Genomic DNA, 20,010 nt, shown 5'->3' on the forward strand with positions numbered 1-20,010 from the left:
AGAAAATTAAAAACATGAATCCTCTAATACCTAGTATTTTGATTTAGTAGATTTCAGCCAGAACTACAGTGGCAGCATTGGAGAGGGGCAGGATGGGGAAAATTATCTAGATGTTCTATTTTTTAGGATAGAATATGACTCAATTCCTGATGTAATCTGTTGTCAAAGTTTGCAAATTGGTATGAAGGCAGAGCAAAGGCGTTGGAGGGCACCTGGTGCCTGTAGAATCATACCCCACCAATTAATGGCAGAAATTGAATTCTTTGAGGAAGTGACATGAAGGGTTGATGAAGGTAGTGCAGTAGATGTTGTGTACATGGATTTTGGCAAGGCATTTGACAAGGTCCCACATGGCAGATTGGTCAGGAAAGTAAAAGCCCATTGGATTCAGGGTAATGTGGCAAACTGGATAAAAGGTTGGCTTTGTAACAGGAAGCAAAGGATAATGGTCGATAGATGCCCTTGCGAATGGAAAGTTGTCTCAAGTGGTGTTCCACAGGGCTTGGTGTTGGGGCCCTTGCTGTTTGTGTTATATATTAACGATTTGGATATGAACGTCGGGGTGCCCGATTGGGGAAATTTGCAGACGACACGAAGATTGGCCGAGTAGTGGATAGTGTAGAGGATAGCCAAAACGATATAGCTGGGTTGGTGGAGTGGGTGGTAAAGTGGCAGATGGATTTTAGCATAGAGAAGTGTGAGGTCATACATTTAGGGAGGTCGAACAGTTACAGGGATTACAAAATAAATGGGAACATACTAAGAGAGGTAGATGAAGTGAGAGATCTTGGCGTACAAGTACACAGGTCCATGAAGGCAGCAGTTCAAGCAGACAAGGTTGTAAAGAAGGCATATGGGATGTTCTCCTTCACTGGCAGAGGTATAGAATATAAAAGTAAGGATATAATGTTGGAATTGTATAAAACATTGGTGAGGCCACAACTGGAGTATTGTGTACAGTTCTGGTCACCACATCACAGGAAGGACGTAATAGCTCTGGAGAGAGTGCAGAGGAGGTTTACGAGAATGTTGCCTGGGTTAGAAAGGTGTAGCTACGAGGAGAGATTGGATAGATTAGGGTTATTTTCCTTAGAGCAAAGAAGGCTGCAAGGTGACTTGATTGAGGTGTACAAAATTATGAGGGGAATAGATAAGTGGACAGGATAAAATTGTTTCCCTTGATGGAGAATTCTAGAACCAGGGGACATAGATTCAAGATAAGTGGCAGAAGGTGTAGGGGGGACATGAGGAAGAACTTTTTTTACGCAGAGGGTAGTGGGTGTCTGGAATTCGCTGCCCAAGTTGGTGGTAGAGGCAGAAACTTTAAACTCTTTAAAAAAGTACCTGGATCTGCACCTAAAGTGCTGTAAGCTGCAGGGCTATGGGCCGGGTGCAGGAAGGTGGGATTAGAAAGGGCACCTGGGTGTCCTCAGGCTGGCATGGACAAGATGGGCCGAATTTCCTCCTTCTGTGCTGTAACTTTTCTATGGTTCTATAGTTCTAAAGTCAGCAATGGAAAAATAAAGTGAGTCTTGTGACTATACTTAATTGCAACCCACAGAGGTCAGCCCATCAAAATAGCTAGACTAAATGCCAACTCTGTGCCAAAATGGGAAGACAAGATTGGATCTGGACTGTGGACAGTACAGGGTTCTGTGCCCAAAAGCTCCTCTACTTACTTTTTTAGTATGGTCAATTAATCATTAGCTACAGCCATTTTGATACTGATTGTGCTGACTATGTATTCTGTGGGCCAGATTTTGCTGGAGTGGAGCATCTTGCAACACAGACTGTTAGTTAGACTTGTTTGTTGCATATTCGGGTTTTAAAATATTTTGCCCGAAAGTTGTTGGAAGTGCAAGCTGATAACACAGTGACAGCAGCAGGGGATCTGGGACCCTGGTGAACAAAACAGTATCTCCTCAAGCAATGGGATTAAAGAATTGAGAAATACGCAGAGGAATGGCTGAGAAAGACAATGAATTTTTAAAAAATTCATTCATGGGATGTGGGCTTCGCTGGCTGGGCCAGCATTCATTGCTCATCCCTAGTTACCCTTGAAAAGGTGGTGGTGAGCTTCCTTCTTAAACTGCTGCTGTCCATGTAGAGTAGGTACACCTACAGTGCTGTTAGGAAGGGAGTTCCAGGATCTTAATCCAGCAACAATGAAGGAACAGCAATATATTTCCAAGGATGGTGAATGACTTGGAGAGGAACTTCCAGGTGGTGGTGTTCCAATCTATCTGCTGCCCTTCTAGATGGTAATGGTCGTGGGTTTGGAAGGTGCTAGCGAAGGAGCCTTGGTGAATTCCTGCAGTGCATCTTGTAGATGGTACACACTGCTGATACTGTGCATCAGTGATGGAGGGAGTGAATGTTTGTGGATGTGGTGCCAATCAAGCGGGCTGCTTTATCCTGGGCAGTGTAAAGTTTCTTGAGTGTTGTGAGAGCTGCACTCATCTAGGCAAGTGGGGAATATTCCATCACACTCCTGACTTGTGCCTTGAAGATGGTGGACAGGCTTTGGGGAGTCAGGAGGTGGGTTACTCGTTGCACGATTCCTAGCCTCTGATGTGCTCTTGTAGTCACAGTATTTATATGGCTAGTCCAGTTCAGTTTCTGGTTAATGGTAACCCCCAGGTTGATAGTGGGGGATTCAGTGATGGTAATGCCATTGAACATCATGGGGCGATGGTTGGATTCTCTCTTGTTGGAGATGGTCATTGCCTGACAGTTGTGTGGCACAAATGTTACTTCCCACTTGTCAGCCCAAGCCTGGATATTGTCCAGGTCTTGCTCCATTTGGACATGGACTGCTTCAGCATCTGAGGAGTTGTGAATGGTGAACATCGTGCAATCATCAGTGAACACTCCCACTTCTGACCTTATGATGGAAGGAAGGTCATTGAAGAAGCATCTGAAGATGGTTGGGCCGAGGACACTACCCTGAGGAACTCCTGCAGCGATGTCCTGGAGCTGAGATGACTGGCCTCCAGCAACCACAACCATCTTCCTTTGTGCTAGGAATGACTCCAACCAGTGGAAAGTTTTTACCCTGATTCCCATTGACTTCCAGTTTTGCTAGGACTCCTTGATGCCTCAAATATCAAACGCGGCCTTGATGTCAAGGGCAGTCACTCTCACCTCACCTCGGGGGTTCAGCTCTTTTGTCCATGTTTGAACCAAGTCTGTAATGAAGTCAGGAGCTGAGTGGCCCTGGCGGAACCCAAACTGAGCATCAGTGAGTAGGTTATTGCTAAGCAAGTGCTGCTTGATAGTTCTGTTGATGACCCCTTCCATTACGTTACTGATGATCGGGAGTAGACTGATGGGGCGGTAATTGGCCGGGTTGGATTTGTCCTGCTTTTGTCTACAGGACATGCCTGGACAATTTTCCACATAGCCAGGTAGATGCCAGTGTTGTAGCTGTACTGGAACAGCTTGGCTAGGAGCACGGCAAGTTCTGGAGCACAAGTCTTCATTACTTTATTAAAGTGGGTGGATTCATTGTTATGTCCAGTACACAAAGAGAAATAAAGAGAAAAAAGAAGGATTTGGTTATGTTAGCGAGAAAAAGAGAGAGAATGAAAAAGGGCAAGAATTTTTAAAAATGAAACTTTACATTTTTAATTCACAACCTGAGGGAATGAGATACCACACTGACTGGCAGTCATTAACAATTGTCACATTATTAAAAGGGTACTTACACTGCTAATAACTGGACATAACTTCTTATGGCGAGTTAACGAGCAACTAATGTGCAAATGCAGCAAGGACATCAGGTGTCATTTATTTTTTATTCCTACATGGGGTGTGAGCATTGCTGGCGAGGCCAGCAGTTATTGCTCATCCTTAATTGTTCTTGAGAAGGTGGTGGTGATCAAAGTGATGCAGGTACACCCACAATGCAGGTACTGCACTGCTAATGAAGCCAGCAGCTTGTGGTGATTCACAATTCAAGGGGCATCTCTTCCTTGCTAGAAGTTGCTGGCCAATTTGTACATTAATAAAGATGCATATCATTCAGACACCGTTATTTTTCAGCATTAGCTGGTCCAGCGTCTTTATCCATGAACAGAGCTCCTGAGAGGACTATAGAGTACCAACTAATATTAATACTCCTAATTGTCTGTCGTTTTCGCTGCCACTTTACAAGTTTTATTCAGGCACAGACCAAGCAACTCAGTGTTGAAATTATCTGAACGGTAATATAACCATGGGCATCTTAAGGAGCTGGTGTGGCCAGATACTGGGAAAGCATTAGGACTAGCCTGTAACATGTTAAAACCCTTAAAGGGCTTCAACAGTCACACAGAAACAAAAGGTAGCCAGATAGTGGACAGAACTGCCCCTTTTTGAAAAAGAAATTCCCAGCAACCACTTTTGGAAATGAATATTCTGTCTCAGCAAATTAGCTAAATTTTTTGAAAAGGTCAAAGAAAATGTCAAAGGTGGATGATGTAGCCTAGTATATTGAATACATATTGATTTTTCAAATAGCTTTTCATAAAGTATCACACAGAAGGCTGTTAAGCAAGCTTGCATCCTTTGAGATTAGCATCCTATTTTATGCCAGACTGCCAATTTGTTACATTCATATAGGCAGAGGCTGATTATTAATGGTGGCAGCTTTTAATGGGGTTCAATCACTAGTGGAGTCCCACAGTGATCAATGTTCGAATCATGGCTCTTCACCACTTTTGTTAATATTGGATAAAGGAATTGGTACTATGATCCTTAGGTTTGCTGATAACAAAGGTGTGTGCAGGAGTTATAAATGGTCTGCAAGTTAGTTTAGATAAATTGGGGGAATGGGCTTAGGTTTTGCAAATATCCTCAATGTGGATAAATGCCTATGATTAATTTGCATCATGGTAATTCCCAGCAGGGTTAAACTCCAAAGACTGTGGGGTAGGAGAGGTCTTTAAGAGGGGTTGTTCATGAAAGGTTAGAAGCCAGCCACCTGTGTTACGAGACTATAGAGAAGGCAAGTAGGGTATAGGGATGTACAGCTAGCACAATGAAATACAAAACCAGAAATACAATCTTACCCTTTACAAGACATTGGTACAACCTCATCTTGACTATCATGCTCAGTTTTGGTAGCCTCATGTTGTAAGTGATACGATAGATCTGAAGGTGGCCTAGAGGACAGCCACGACTAATTACAAGTCCAAGGACTTAAATATCTGGTAGGTTCAATGAATTGAAACTTTTTTCTACAGAAAAGTTTACTTCCAAGGGATGAGCAATAAATGCTGGTCTGGTCAGTGCACCCACATCCCATAAATTAACAAAAAAAATATTGTTGAGGTCTTTAAATTACCAAAGGAAATAGGTTCAGTTTAGTTGGATAGGTTATTTGAGCTAGATAAAGAGGGATAGACTAGGGCACCAGCTCAAAATGTAAAAACAGCATCAGGTCATATCAGAAGTCCATTTTCTCCATTGTGAGCCTTTGATCTCCAACAGATTGCCATTAAATGTGAGTACGGATTCACTACAGATTTTCAAAACGGAACTGAACAAGTACCTGCACATTAGTAAAGGTAGATGGGGCTAGTACTGACAACTGCATTAGTTACAGCATTATACATAACTGCGATATACCCATTGCTGGAGTTACGAGGGATAGAAGATCCATGGGAAAAATACGGGCCAGTAATGAAATAATACTTTGATATTTTAAGGCATCAGATCCATGAAGTACATAAAGAATTCTTAAGGAAATCTGTGAAGGAGTGGTGGGGGCGGGACAGCTCTGGCTAAAATGTTTTAGAGCTTAATAGGTATAAGGGTGGCACATCAGATTGAAAAATAGCTTAATGCTGCAGTTAGAAAAAATAAACAGTACTAATAAAGTCTGATATCTAAAATATGAAAAGACAATTAACAAGAATATTTAACATACAAAATAATAATTCCCAAGTCAATCTGGTTTTATATATACTCTCCAGGAGTGGTTCGGTAAGTCATAGGAATGCAGTGGATGTTACTTACATGAAAAATACAGTAAACACTTCAAAAAATGTAATTGACAATTCCCAGAAAGTAGTGGCTTTGCACCCAGAGATTACAGACAATAATCTTTGGTATACGAAATGTACAGTAAAAATAATTGCAGTGTGCACTGTTACTGAACTGGTTTCAGTTCAGTTCCTTGAACAATACACTGGATTGCCAGATGATACAGAATCCACTTCATGATTTTGGCACCAGGGGCAAAATTTCTTCCAATTATGAGTGTGGACATGCTATGTTGGAAGTTTCAATGTGGTCATACTTTGAAGCCAAGCCATCTGCTTGAAGCTGGATGCATCACCTCTCCAACACAGACAATGTGGGTGGAGGTGAGGTCTGTGAGGTGAAGTCTGTGACTAATGGTCTCGGAGGCCACTTGAGCAATGGGGGTTACCATTAAGTAGATCCTGTACATCTTTTAAGGGCAAAACAAACGAGAGGAAATCATAGCATCAGTGACGACCATATCAGGATAATGCAGGGAATTTTGTTTGTTCTCTTTTCTTCCTTGATGCCCAACTCCACCCCGCCTCTGCCATTTCTTCAAATATTATACTATGTTTGTGGTTAACTATAGTAGGTACTCTGGGATCTATTTTTGGAAGTAGGAAGTGGCTGGAGATTTAGAAAACAACCTTTAGTTAGGTTCCATGTTCCTGATCCTGAAGGAGAGCTAAATTTTTTCAACCAAATGTTTTCCCAGCAGTTTACAGCCACAAAAAGGCCTATCTGCGGTAAAAGGTTGGCGGATGGGAGAAAGAAGGATGAAGAGGACAATCTGAGTTAAACATTATTTTAGGTTGACGACTGGAAAGGTCTTAAATATCGGTTATTTATCTTGATAAACTTTAACAGAGAGGAGTACTCTGGAAACCACTCCTGATAGTCCTAAAGATTATTGAATTAAATGTTAACTGTTGCAGGGGCTATTGAGAAATGCCTGAATCTTACACTAAGGGTGTTCTGCCTGGACTAGACAGTTGCCAAATTAGGTATAAACCACAGTATCCTGATACTGAAAATGATTTACCACTTTTGCATTACTGGCTGAAGAATCTTTCGTGGCGACAGCAGGGGAAAAAGTCCACTTTACTAAGAGCAAATTCCATCCATTAAAAATGCAGAACTTTGTAAATAAAATTTCATATGGGAATGTGAAAGCCTTTTCCACAGCAAAGATCAGGTTAAAATTGATAAACATCAATCCCTAAAAGGATATTTTCACACAAGCTCAAGACGTCAGGCTCTATTAGAACAGAAACCTCTGAACTGCAAAGAAATAAATGTGCACAACATGATTAATGTGCCACTTTATCAACTTTGGACTGTTGCCTACTCATAATGCTTTTAGAATCACAGAAACTTAGAAGAGTACAGACTCTGTCAGATCTTTCTAAGGGTAATCCAGTTAATCCCACTTCCTTCTCTTTCCCCAAATCCCTGCAATGTCTTCTCTCCTTTAGGTATTTATCCAACTCTCCTTTGAAGGCTAATACTGAATCTGTACCACCATTACAACATCAACCAACAAGAAGAACAAGAGTTGTTGTGGAAACACATCACATCCATAGGTTTCCATTCCTTCATCAGAATCCTGGAATTCCATAACTAACACCACTGAGAACAGTACCACTGCAAGGTCTGCAGCAGTTTAAGAAAGAACACCAACACTTCATCAGGGCAACTAGGAATGGTCAATAAACATGGCCTTGCTGGGTCATCCACAGCTCAAGGGCAAATAAGAAAATGTTTGCCCAGCACTTGAGGTGGTCTTTATTAATTCACATTGAAAGATGTCTGGAGTAACTGCAATTTGTAAATCTAGCACACAATGACAAAAAAAAGTGGTTTGATTGATTTTAGCTTAAAATTAAAAGGATTGCAAAAGATCTGAGATTTCATTTTACTTTAATCAATTAACTTGAACAGATGAATTCATGAATTTAGATACATTCACCTGAGCCATTGCACAACAGTTTAAGTGGCTGCGTTAAAAAAAAACCAGCGTAAATCCAGAAAATTTGTGATCACTATTGACTTGACCAGGGACAGAGTTAAGACAATCAATTTTGCACAATTTCGAAAGGGTATAAAGGATATTCATGGAGCCATGCAAAAGTTCCAGAAAATTATAAATAATGGTGAAACTCATGTCATAATCTCCTTCCAGCTTTTACAGTATAGAATGAATCCAATGTCAGAGATATGTAATTCAAAGGCAGAAGTCTCCAAAAAAAATACAGGATTGTACAATGTGTAGGTAATTACTCTCCAGAAAAAGACAGAATGCAAAATATCTAGTAAACCCATTGACTGAGACATGCTTCCCAAGAATAATTTTGTAAAATGCATACTGAAACAAACTAAAAGTTCCCACATTTGATGAGCCAGTCAGTATTGAGTTAATTCATCTACAGTAGAGGACAGTTGAAATGCTGCAACCATCATTTATGTTCTAGGTTTGGAAGGGGGGAGATTAGCGAGAGTTCCCACGCCTTATCTATAGCTGTATTTAAGGGGAAGCTAGAATAGTTTGAGAGGGAAAAAGGAATAGGAGGATATTTTGAGATGGTATGATTTGAATTACAGAACAGGCCTACTTCAGCTCCAACTTCTTATGTTCCAGATGAAGTAAAGTGGGAGGAGGCTCATGTAGAGTATTAACACTAGTTGAGCTGATTGGTTTGTTTCTATGTTATAAATACTATATAATGCGATATTGTAGAATGAAAATGTATATTAAGTGGCAAGCGCTTAAGCCAACTAATTGAAAGATGGGAAGGTCCAATGGTAGACTACAGAAATTTTAAAGCAAATTTCTAATTTTAGTATCTCCTCAAAACTGCTAAAATAACAAATAAACAAATGTGAAGACCAATGAGCAAGCTTTTTAAGTGTTTCATATGATTAATTACTTTTGGATGGCAGTGACTGTTGTTACGGCGTGGCAGATGATGTGTGTCAGCCGATCAAATCCACGAGGGAAAGTTGATCACAACGGTTTTGCAATTTATACTTATTTGGAAATGCGTGCCCTGAATTCAGAGGTAATAACTCCACCAAGACTTCAGAGGTTTTTTTTGTAAAATCTAAATTAAACATTTATTAACAAAAGACTTCAAGCACATGTATACATCTACAAATTACTACTACAATAACTCCTAAAACCCCTAATTAATCTGGCTTCCAGTTACACCCCCGTTAAGGCAACAGTAAAAAAAAATAGATTTTAAACAGATCCAGACAAGTCAGCACAATACCCAGGACAGTAGAATTCAAAGTGGCTTTTCCCAGCTTCAGTTTCTGTAGACAGCAGGCTTAATTCACAAATACTGGAGGCTTCTCACACTTCTGGTAAATCTCACAATGTCTTCACTGACACATAGCCTCATTCTCCTTTATACATGTTTCTCCCTTTTAATGTAAATTCCATTGTTCCCATATGTCTTTGGAACTTTATCTTTCTCACAATATAAATCTTGTCATGGTGCTGATATTGTCAGTAGCCTTTGGGAAAAAATAACCATACAGCTTGGCCTAGCTTCTCTGGCCAGGTGTAACATCCTACCATCTCTTTGAAATTCAAACTGCCCTGATATATCAAAAAATGCAAATTCTCCTCATCTTACATTCTAAGACTTCAGCCACGTTTATGTATTTAACATTTCAAACCTAGCTTCTTTTGATAAGTCAAAGCCTCCAGACCAGCTGTCTCCAATTCAATTAACTCCCCTCCACATACATACACACACACACACACACACACACACAGAAACTATCCAAATCCTACTATTAACCTACTTTTACAATTAATCACAATAATATAAGAATTATTATACTTTCATGACACTGTTGTTATGGAGTAAAAAGGTTTGTAACAGAGCCAGAACCTGTCGTTGTGATACAGAGATCTCTAAGAGTCAAGGACAGTTACTGACAGGAGGCAGGAACTAAAAGAGCAGCCACATTTGGTGCTCAGAAGATGTTCAGCAAAGGTAATGCAATAAGAGTACAGACATAAAATACTATCTGAAATTTTCCCTTTTTCAACTAGGGTAAAAGCACTGGCATGAGATTAAAAAATGAACTGTGATAAAATATAAAGTTTAAAGAGTAGATGATCTCTCTCTTGTGCAAAAATGTGGATCTATGTATCTGTTCCATTCGCCTTCCTCCATATGCTTCGATTAAGCTGGTAATTTAAACTGTCCCAGTTACTGGCTATTTTGACTGGTTTATTCATATTGTCAACTCATGTAACTGAAACCTAAATTCTTCAATCACTCCTTCTCCTACTCTACTTTAAGAAATACAAGACAGCCTTTTGAATGCTCCCAGAGGGAATGTGACATCCATTTTGACCTGACACTCCTCTGTAACACTATCCACACGTACAACTACAGTTCTGTTGTGACTTTCCTGCTTGTATCAATGAGCATTTGTTTACCACTTCAAAATGTCCACTTTTGATCCTTAAAATGTGAATACAAATTAATTTTTGGATTTGATGTTGACAGACCTCCAAATCACTGCATCACAGCTAAACATGGTTCATGGTAAAATTCAAGTTACAGCACAAGTACCAATTCATGCCAAAACAAATTAGATTAAACGCTGACAATTCTTTCAGAAAACTATTCATACCAACTTGTTTTTGGATTGTTTTTCCAGTCATACTTGAAAAGTTGTACATTATTATTTATAAAAGTTTTAAAATTCTTTATAAATTCTAACCATACAGTATGTTTTATTTCTTTATGCTATCTCAGTTACTTACATTCGTGTATGTGTGTGCGTGTGTGTGTGTGTGAGTATGTATGTGTGTGTACACTCTGTCTTTCTGACCAAAAATAATGTAAATAGTATCTCTTTGCCAAATTAGAGAGCTGTAATTGAATGAAATAAGTTTATTTACACAACACTGACTGGGAGCTTGGGAACCTTTCATTAAGTTCAGATTTACTGAGATGAGGCAACAGTGTACTTTAGATACTTAATAAGGAACTGCAACATTCACACATATCACCATCAATAATCGATTCAAATTTAATGCATTATTTTTCCTGAATACAGGAATTCAACAATGTAAATATGTGTTTTACTCAATAATTGTTCTTTTTTCGATTTTAGTGACAAGAATATTAATCAATATTACCTGTCTACAGGTTTTTAAATAAAAAAATGTTTATTAAAAAAAGCAGCTGTAGGTCTTCTTGGCAATTATCAAAGATACTTCAGCTAACTTTAGAATAGATTAAGAGTTACAGCTCAAGCAAATTAAATGAATGAGCCACGTTAATGATTAAAATTAGTGGTAATGAGACTCGAGATTCCATGGTTCAATATTAACACGATTTCTAAAGATATTATTTTCATTACTCAAAATGGGGAAAAGCTTTTGAATGTAAATAGTTCACTGAAGTAAGCTAATTTAATTATTATAAAAACAGAATTATACTAACATTTATCTTTCAACTCCTCATAACATACACTAAGTTACACACATGATACTTTCTTAAGCTATATTAGAGAATAGTATTGATCATTAAACGTCTTATTCATTGAAGTGTTTCAAAATTAGTTGATTAGGCTCAAGGAACGTCACATATGTCAACTGAATGGAAATGATTCAATGCCCTTATGTAAATTAATGTATTAGATTCTCCCCTTTCTCAAACATTAAAAGTCTGTGCAACCTACATACCATAGTGTACATCTATCTTTACTTATTCTTTCATGGGATGTGGGCATTGCTGACAAAGCTAGCATTTGTTGCCCATCCCTGATTCCCCTGAACGGAGTCACTTGCCACATCATTTCAGCGGGCAGTTAAGAGTCAACCACATTGCTGCAGGTCTAAGGGCGGTAGATTTCCTTCCCTAAAGGGCATTAGTGAACCAGTGGGGCTTTTACAACAACTGACAATGGTTCCATGGTCACCATTACTAATTACTAAAACTAGCTTTTAAATTCCAGATTATTAATTGAATTTAAATTCCACCAGCTGCTGTGGGTGGGATTTGAACCCTTGTGCCCAGAACATCAGCCTGGGCCTTTGGATTACTAGTCCAGTGAAATTAGCCTATGCCACCAACTCCCCCTATGTCGTTGTAGGACTTGATGGCATACTGTTAGAGCACAAGGCATTCCACTAATGCATTACACAGAAGAGTGAGTGCGTGTGCATGTATGTATGTGTACACTCTGCCTTTCTGACCAAAAATGATGTAAGTAGTATCTCTATGCCAAATTGGAGAGCTGTAATTGAATGAAATAAGTTTATTTACACAACACTGACTGTTGTGTTTTCAAGCAACATGGATTAGCACAGTAACATCTTTTGTATTTGGGACTTAACATTCTAGCCAGCTCTAATTATGACAATTAAGACTATTCCAAGACCGTAAATTGACAATGGTAATATATGAAGGTGTATAATTGTTTATGTTTGCATCTTGTTATGAAAAATTAATTAAAAAAATAGTTAAAAGAATTTGCAATCAGATTAAAAGATCCAAAGCACATTTGATTGTGCATCAATACCAAGTATTTCTCATTCAAAATTGTAATTATTAGGTGTACCTCACCTTATGATGAAAGGCACAAAGGGTGCCAGGCTGAGAGCTGAGCACGTGCCATCCAAGGGTGATGGATATAGCCGACCCAGAACAAGCAGCAACAAGAATAGGCTAGGATGGAGCTTTAGCACACCAGAATCACTACATATATGAGAAAAGAGAATAAGAATTAATATCTTTAATCATTGAGCAGAATAATTAAACAGAAAATCAATATTAGGCTTACACCCAAATTAAATATCTTTAAAATAAAACATTTTGTTTTCTCTCATGAGTAAGTAGATGTTATACACAATGAGCCACCCTATCTCACTTCCATTCAAAATAAAATAAAATTTTAAATTTACCATAATTTTATTCTATCAGAAGATTAATCTGCTGTTACCCACTTGGTATAACACCTTTTGGGACTTTTAACTTTTGATCAAGGAGGCATTTTGTTTAACTCACATTAAGAAGTGATATTAGGTCAAATTTAACATATGAGGGCTGAAATCCATGGAATATCCAGGTAATGGAAGTGCAAAAATGCTGACCTTTAGGACCTGATTTTCACAGAGTCACTGAGACTCTGTGGACCTTTAAAAATGATGAATAGGACCTGGATCAGGAAGTCCCACACCCATTTCCAGCAGATCCCATTTTTGACGGTCGGGGAAAGTGGACAGGGTGTGAAATGCACAGGCGTGACTTATGAATCAACTGGGCCATTTAAAGTCAGTGCACAAGACAAGACGATCCGATTTTTGCACCAGATATGCCCTCAAAATTGCATGATTTTATGGTTAAGGCGTGAGTGCCCTTGAAGGGCAGGTAAGGCATGTAGAGCCATCAAGTTATTTAAATCCCCATCTCTTTAAAATTTGAAAAAAAAAGCCTGCCTAAGTCTGAGAGAGCAATAAAAAATTGGTTCTAACAGTTTCAATAGATGTTTGTTGGCATAATCCTAAGCACTATCATTAGAGTATTATTACTGCTTAATTGCTTCCACAACCTTTCATTATCACAGTGGGGAGGTGGGGCCTTTAAGTTTATAGTTTGACTACTTCAGGAGGTTATTAAAGGGTTAGCTGCGTTTGATATGAGGTTATCAGGGTTAGATGGGAACGTGGAAATCGAAACACAAGAATATCAGCCATGATCTTATTGAATGGCGGAGCAGGCTTGAGGGGCCAAATGGTCTACTCCTGTTCCTATTTCTTATGTCCTTATGAATAAAAATTTTTGCTTCTATAATGGATTAAGTCCTTGGGGGGATTTAAATGTATTGAATGGGCTTTCATGAATGAGTGCGTTATTTTTATATAATGAAGTTTGTATGAGATGCTTTGATCTTTATTTTATTTCATCTCAGCATGGCTCCTGAGGTTTGCCCATGGTGGATATTGGATGAGTTGGCATGGAGGATATAAGGGCAAAGGGTGGAAGGCTGGGGGGTGTCAGCCAGCATGAATTTGTATTCAGTTGGCAGAGGGGCTGTAAGGGGCTATGTGGATGAGTAGGGGTCATGGTTTGGCATGGAGGGTGTGAGGGACTATTGGGAATGGCTGTAGGGGCATGAGTTGGCATGTCTTGGCATGAGGATTAGATATGGAGAGTGGTGGGGCGGTGAGGGCTAGAGGGGCTAATATCTAACGAAACAAATGGGACAAATTCCCAGAGAACCGAGGTCAGCCCGTCTCATCACTCAGCAGCCCATGGCTGCCTCCGATCCGTGTCCAGAGGTGGTGAATCCGACTCTATCTCGCAACTGCCCCCCAGAATGAAAATCATGCCATTCAGGGCACTTTTCCTGATGTGGGCATGCCGAATGGGAAGTTCCTGACTGGGGCTACATGCCTTTAAAATAAAAATCCAGGCCTTAGTGTCTGCTAAATTGCCATCTTTCAGATAGACGTTAATGCATTTGCTTGTGCAGGTGGCTCTAGAAGACCCATTGGGGCTATTTAAAGATGAGCAGAGCTGTTTTAGTGAACATTTGCCTGTTAAGCAACATAAAAATTGATTATCTGAACTTTGTTCTCATTATGGTTCATGGGGCCTTGCCGCTTGCAAATTAGTTGCTGTGTTAGCCTATGTAACAGTGACCACAGTCCATAAATAATTTATTGGCTGTGAAGTGTTTTGGAATATTCCATGTGTGTGAAACACGCTACATAATTGCTAACCTGACCTCCCTGCAGCATTTGACAGAATCAACCACAGCATCTTCTTTCAATGTCTTTACTCCATTGCCCAGTTCAGCAGGACTGCATTCACTTGGTGCCACTCTTACTTATCCAATCATAGCTAGAGCACTTCCAGCAACAGTTTCTCTTCCCACCTCTGCACCTTTACCTCTGATCCCCCTTGATCTTCTCCTCTTTCTCATCTATATGTTGCCCCTTGGCAACATTAGCTGACGACATGGAATCTGCATCCATAAGGATGCAGATTACAGTCACTTTCTTTTCTCCATCATCTTTCTCAACCCCTCCAGTGCATCTATGTTCTAAGACTTCTCATACAAAATCCAGTCCTAAATAAACCACAATTTTCTACAGTGAAATACTGAGAAGACCAATGTCTTTAGAAAACTTCATACACTTGCCATATATTCCAGCAGGTGGAACCATATGCGCCATCCTCTGTGTCTTATTTGACCAGTAGCTTATCTTCAGATCCCATATCCTCTCTTACAAAGACTGCTCACTTGCTGTGACACAGCTGCCTCTGCCTACCTGCTTCTTACATGCCTTTGTCGCCTCCAGATTTGATTATACGAACCTATCCTGATTGGTCAACCATTCTCCCCCCTCCATAATATCCAACTCATTCAAAACCCTCCTATCCATATCTTACCATGCACCAAGTTCCATTCACATCATCCCATTGTGCTCGCTGATCTACAATGTCTCCTAATCACCAAAGCTTTGAAGTTAAAATTCTGACCTTCATATTTAAAGCTCCATCCCATTTCTGTAACACCTGCCTGTTCTACAACCATTCACATCTCCTTGACCTGACCATTCCTCCAACCCTGGCTAATTCCACATCTCTTTGCACCACCATTAACAGCCATGCCTTCAGCCGTCTAAGTTCTACACTCTGGAATTATCTGACTAAACCTCTTTAACACTAAGTATTGGTAACCAACTTTAGTGGTTACCGCTGGTAATAATGTAGGTGTCCCTATATCACAGGGACTGCAGCAGTTCAAGATAGTGGCTCACCACCACCTTCTCAAGGGCAATTAGAGATAAGCAATAAATCAAGGCCTAGCCAGCGATATCCACATCCTGTGAAGGAATGAAGTTAAAAAAAAATCTCCTTCTTCAGTTCAGTATTAATTTTTCTGATTATGCCTCTGTGAAACATCTTGTGATTTCCTTCTACATAAAAAGGTGCTATGCAAATTATTTCAGTTTTATAAACAAAATACATAATTTTACCAGATATTCTTCATGAGCTAAAATGTTTTTCAGAAGCTTTTAAACTTAAACAGGAGAATGGAGCAAACAGAAATGGGAGTGCAATCTAGCATTAGTTTTTGCTGTTCTTACTCAAAAGATATTCTTCACAAAACTACAATCGTTGCTAATCAAGTGTTCTCAAAACTCAATTTTCTACAATCCTTATCTTGGTTCCTTCTTTAAAATGCCAAATCAAGAAAATCCAATTACAAAAGTACCAGGAATAAACATCTCCACCACAATTCTAATAATTTTGGAGGGAGAGGGAGAAGGAAAGGAAGAAAAGGAGCACTGATGGAAGTGGGTTCAGTTAAGTTAAAACACAGATAGTCTATGTACAGTATGATAGCAACAGAGCCAACTCAGCAGAATGGTAACTATAGTTATGAAACGGCTTACTGCACCTAAACATTATGAACGGTTCCAATGGTGTGGATAGAAAAAAATCTATTTCTCTGGTTGAGAAGTCAGTGATGAGGAGGTCATTCATTTAAAATTGTCCCAAAGAGAGTCTCAAGGAGAGGGAGACATTTCTTTACACATAAGGATACTGGAATATGGAATGTTATTTTGAGAAATGCCATACTTTTACGGAAAAATTAGATAAACACCCAGCAGTAATAAAAGCTACAAGGTCATGAAGAGAGGGCAGGGTAGTGGGGTTTGTTTGGCAATATTTCAGCAAAGACCCAGCCAGACAGAATGGGTCACCTTCTGCACTCTAATATCCAACAAAATGGATTTTGCAATGATAAGCTTGTTTTAGGTGCAAAAACAGTTCTAAACCAGTTTTTCCCAAGTGGTCAACTTTAAACACACTTGAGTTTCTTACCTGTCCATTGTGTTTGCCACCATCTCCAGTTGTTTTAGGAGGAAGGGGTAAAGTGTAGGAAAACGAGTAAAGAATTCTCTACCTGTCATCCTAAATGGAAAGAAAGTAATATAAAATGAAACACTGCATTTTTTCAAGTATTGCAATTTCCATTGGTGACAACTGCAGGCTACCAATTTCTTGAGAAGCAAAAATCTCCTAAAGTCTAACATTTTTGTAGGCTAAATATATGTTGCAATCATCATGGGGAGATCTGCCAATACTTTAAAAAAATTTAATGCATCAAAAAATTCAAATAGTCAACCAGTCTAAGCATTCCATCGAGCATAGAAAACAAAAACATTTGGAGCATTTCATTTGACTTAGATCACAAATTACACATCTTGGGAAGATCTTATTTCTCTACCAAAAATTAACTTGGTGCAAGACATCAAGAGCAAATTAATATTAGAAGAATATAGACCAAAAATTTGTTTGACCTGATTTTTGGGTGCAGGCGCCACAATACACAAACTGTCCATGGCAGGCACATCGCCCAACTACAATGGCACACAGTCACTGACATTCAGTCCTCTCTGTTGCAGAAGATGGCCTACAAAGGGAGGACTTAAAGGACCTGTGGAGAGCCAGAATGACATCATCAGCTCAGCACCGTGGAGGGGATGGTGCTTAGGATTATGGGTACCAACCTCACAGGGTCAGTGGCACTGGGTGCTGCTGAGGCCATCCAGGATGATGGTAAGTTGCTGCCTCATGCAACTTCTTCAACCTAAAAGGCACCACGGAATGGAAATTACCAATGGAGTGATCATGGGCCTTCTTCCTCCCTCAGCCCTCCCCTCCCCTTATGCTTTTGTGCTTTCAGATGCTCAAGATTTTCCACCTGGTCAGCCGCTGCAGCTTCAAGTGGAAGACAAGAGCAAGAGCAGACCTCTACACCTGCAGCCACCTGCTAAGATACTGGCACTCCACGTGCCTTAGAGTCTAGTTTAGAATCAGGATTTGCACATCATGAGTCATCGTGCACAAATAAGACTGCAGCAAGACCAAGGAAATAGATCAGTTCGTGTGCAAACTCCCAGAAAAGCAATGTCATATAGCAGTTCTGCAGGAGAGAACTCAGATGAGGATCTCTTTAGGGCAGGCGACAGGAAAACACATGACAATGCACGCAAGAGACATTTGGTGCATTAGTCTGCCAGATAGACTCCAGTCACAGGCTAGAAGCAAGGAAAGAGTCCAGTTCCACCATAGCATGAGCTTGGAGCCCATCCTTTCCACTGTGGAAGTGGCGGGTACCACTATGGCAGTAGTGCCAGACCGACCCATGATGGAACATCTATTGACCACTGTCTCAGCTTCTACTGCAGTACAGGCAGAGTCTTCCCAATGAGTCAAATGTCTAGTGGAAGATTGGATAGAGGTCATGAGATCCCTGGCTACTGCCAACAAGTCTCAGGCTTCTGCAATCGTGCATGTGGATCTGTGTTCATCGGAGCACAGAGATGCTCTCAGCAGTCCAGCAATCTGTGCTCCAACAGATTTTGAAGATTACTGAGGTACCATGGAACATGAACTTGTTGTCCTCTCTCAGGATGGCAGCATTCGTGCTTCCACCACTGCCCTTGCTATTGTCTTCCAGCCAGCCGGCCCAGACTGCTGCCACCTATGCAAAGGTAGTGCAATTCGAAACTGGACTCTCAAGGCCCAGAGCTGCTAGAGGGTGTCCTGCAAGGTCATTTGAAGTCTCCAACACTGAAAGTCATCAGCCTTTCACCAGCCATGCTGCAGTCACTGGATTGGTACTGCCTATGGGCACTAGACCAGGCAATGGAACCTTCAAGGCAGGCACTAAGAGGATGCACAAGGGTAGTCAGTTCTGTTTCTTCTTGTATCATTGACGTGTTGATGGGGTTTATGAGGGTGTCATGGCCCATGTGTTTTTGGGGGAAATAACTGTATTTTATTTGGGGTGGTGGTCCCTTTGAGAGCAAGGATCTGATTTCTGGTAAACAGCCACTAACTTCCAGTAAATGATGATGTGACCAAGCTGTCTGGGAGATAAAAAATAGAAAAAAAAGAGGGTCAACAAGTTAATTATAGGGGTCAGTAGGGTCATAGGGCTGGTTCTCCGTAAAGTTTAGTTTGAGACTTTAGAGCAAGCTAGAGTGAAAGAAATATCTCTTTCAGCAGAACTCGGTTGAAATTGTGAGTGTTAGCTAAAAGAGTAAAACTTTTGTTAACTGAAGGGCTCTACCAACAGCAAGTTGAATTTCTGGTAAAGCCAAGCTGAGGGAAGTTTTAGATACAAAACTCCAGAGGTTAATGAATATTAGAACCTGAAGTGGCTATGCTTAAGGTGCTCAAGATGCCAACCATGCGGGAAGTAAATGGAAGGCCCAAGAAATCTCAGCTCAAATACGAATCATTGACACAGTACTTAGACCCATATGGTTAATCTTCCAATTTTTTAAATATAAATATCTGACTTGAGAGTTTTTGGGTATAGGTTTAATGGGTGTAGAAGGAAAGTGGAGTTAAGACATTCGATTTAGAGTACAAGTCATTGTGTTTTTATTATCTTTAACAGAAGTGACTATTTAAGACATAGTTGCTACAATTCATGTTCTTTGATTTTTGTGTACTAAAGTTCTTTTGTTTAAACTGTGAACCTCTACCTGGTGTTTTCAGATTCTAAATAAAAACTAAAAATGTTACCAGCCTCTACCAAGATCAAAACAAGTGAAAGTCTTTGATGCTGGTCAAGGGGATTTTGTAACGGGGAGTGTAGCACAGATGTACTACTGGGTCTGGCAAATGGTGGATTTATGTTGCGATGGGGAAGTTCTTCTTAACTGAAGCAAAGCCTCATAAGACAGTCCCATTCGCTGCATTTATTTGCACAGGATGCATGAGGTCTACTTCCTGCCTTCTCCTCTCCATGTCCCGGTCATGTTGTAGTCCAAGGGGTACTGCAACTGCTGCCCCCATCTCTTTGTAAGGCACTAGTATTTCCCCCCTTACTGTGTTCTATAAATATCTCCAAAATGCTCCAGCAGATTACTACAGTATCTCCATAAACCTTGTCCCCACACAAGTAAATCAAAAGAACCTCAACTGCAATCTG

General features: G+C 40.1%; 1 protein-coding gene across 2 annotated transcripts in view; it reads right to left on the minus strand.

Moving 5' to 3' along the window:
* The window catches only part of thada (THADA armadillo repeat containing), a 423,827-nt gene that overhangs the window by 235,615 nt on the left and 168,202 nt on the right, over positions 1-20,010 (minus strand). Inside the window, exons 26-27 of one of the 2 annotated variants that reach the window (XM_078557162.1) lie at positions 16,884-16,973; positions 12,609-12,740 (exon numbers count right to left, since the gene is read on the minus strand). The exons of the other annotated variant lie outside the window; for it this stretch is intronic. Coding sequence (XP_078413288.1) covers positions 12,609-12,740; positions 16,884-16,973 — 222 coding nt within the window. The remainder of the gene's footprint in view (positions 1-12,608; positions 12,741-16,883; positions 16,974-20,010) is intronic. 2 annotated transcript variants of the gene reach the window in all.

This window comes from Cetorhinus maximus, chromosome 14, assembly GCF_964194155.1.
Source record: "Cetorhinus maximus chromosome 14, sCetMax3.hap1.1, whole genome shotgun sequence".
NCBI lineage: Eukaryota > Metazoa > Chordata > Chondrichthyes > Lamniformes > Cetorhinidae > Cetorhinus > Cetorhinus maximus.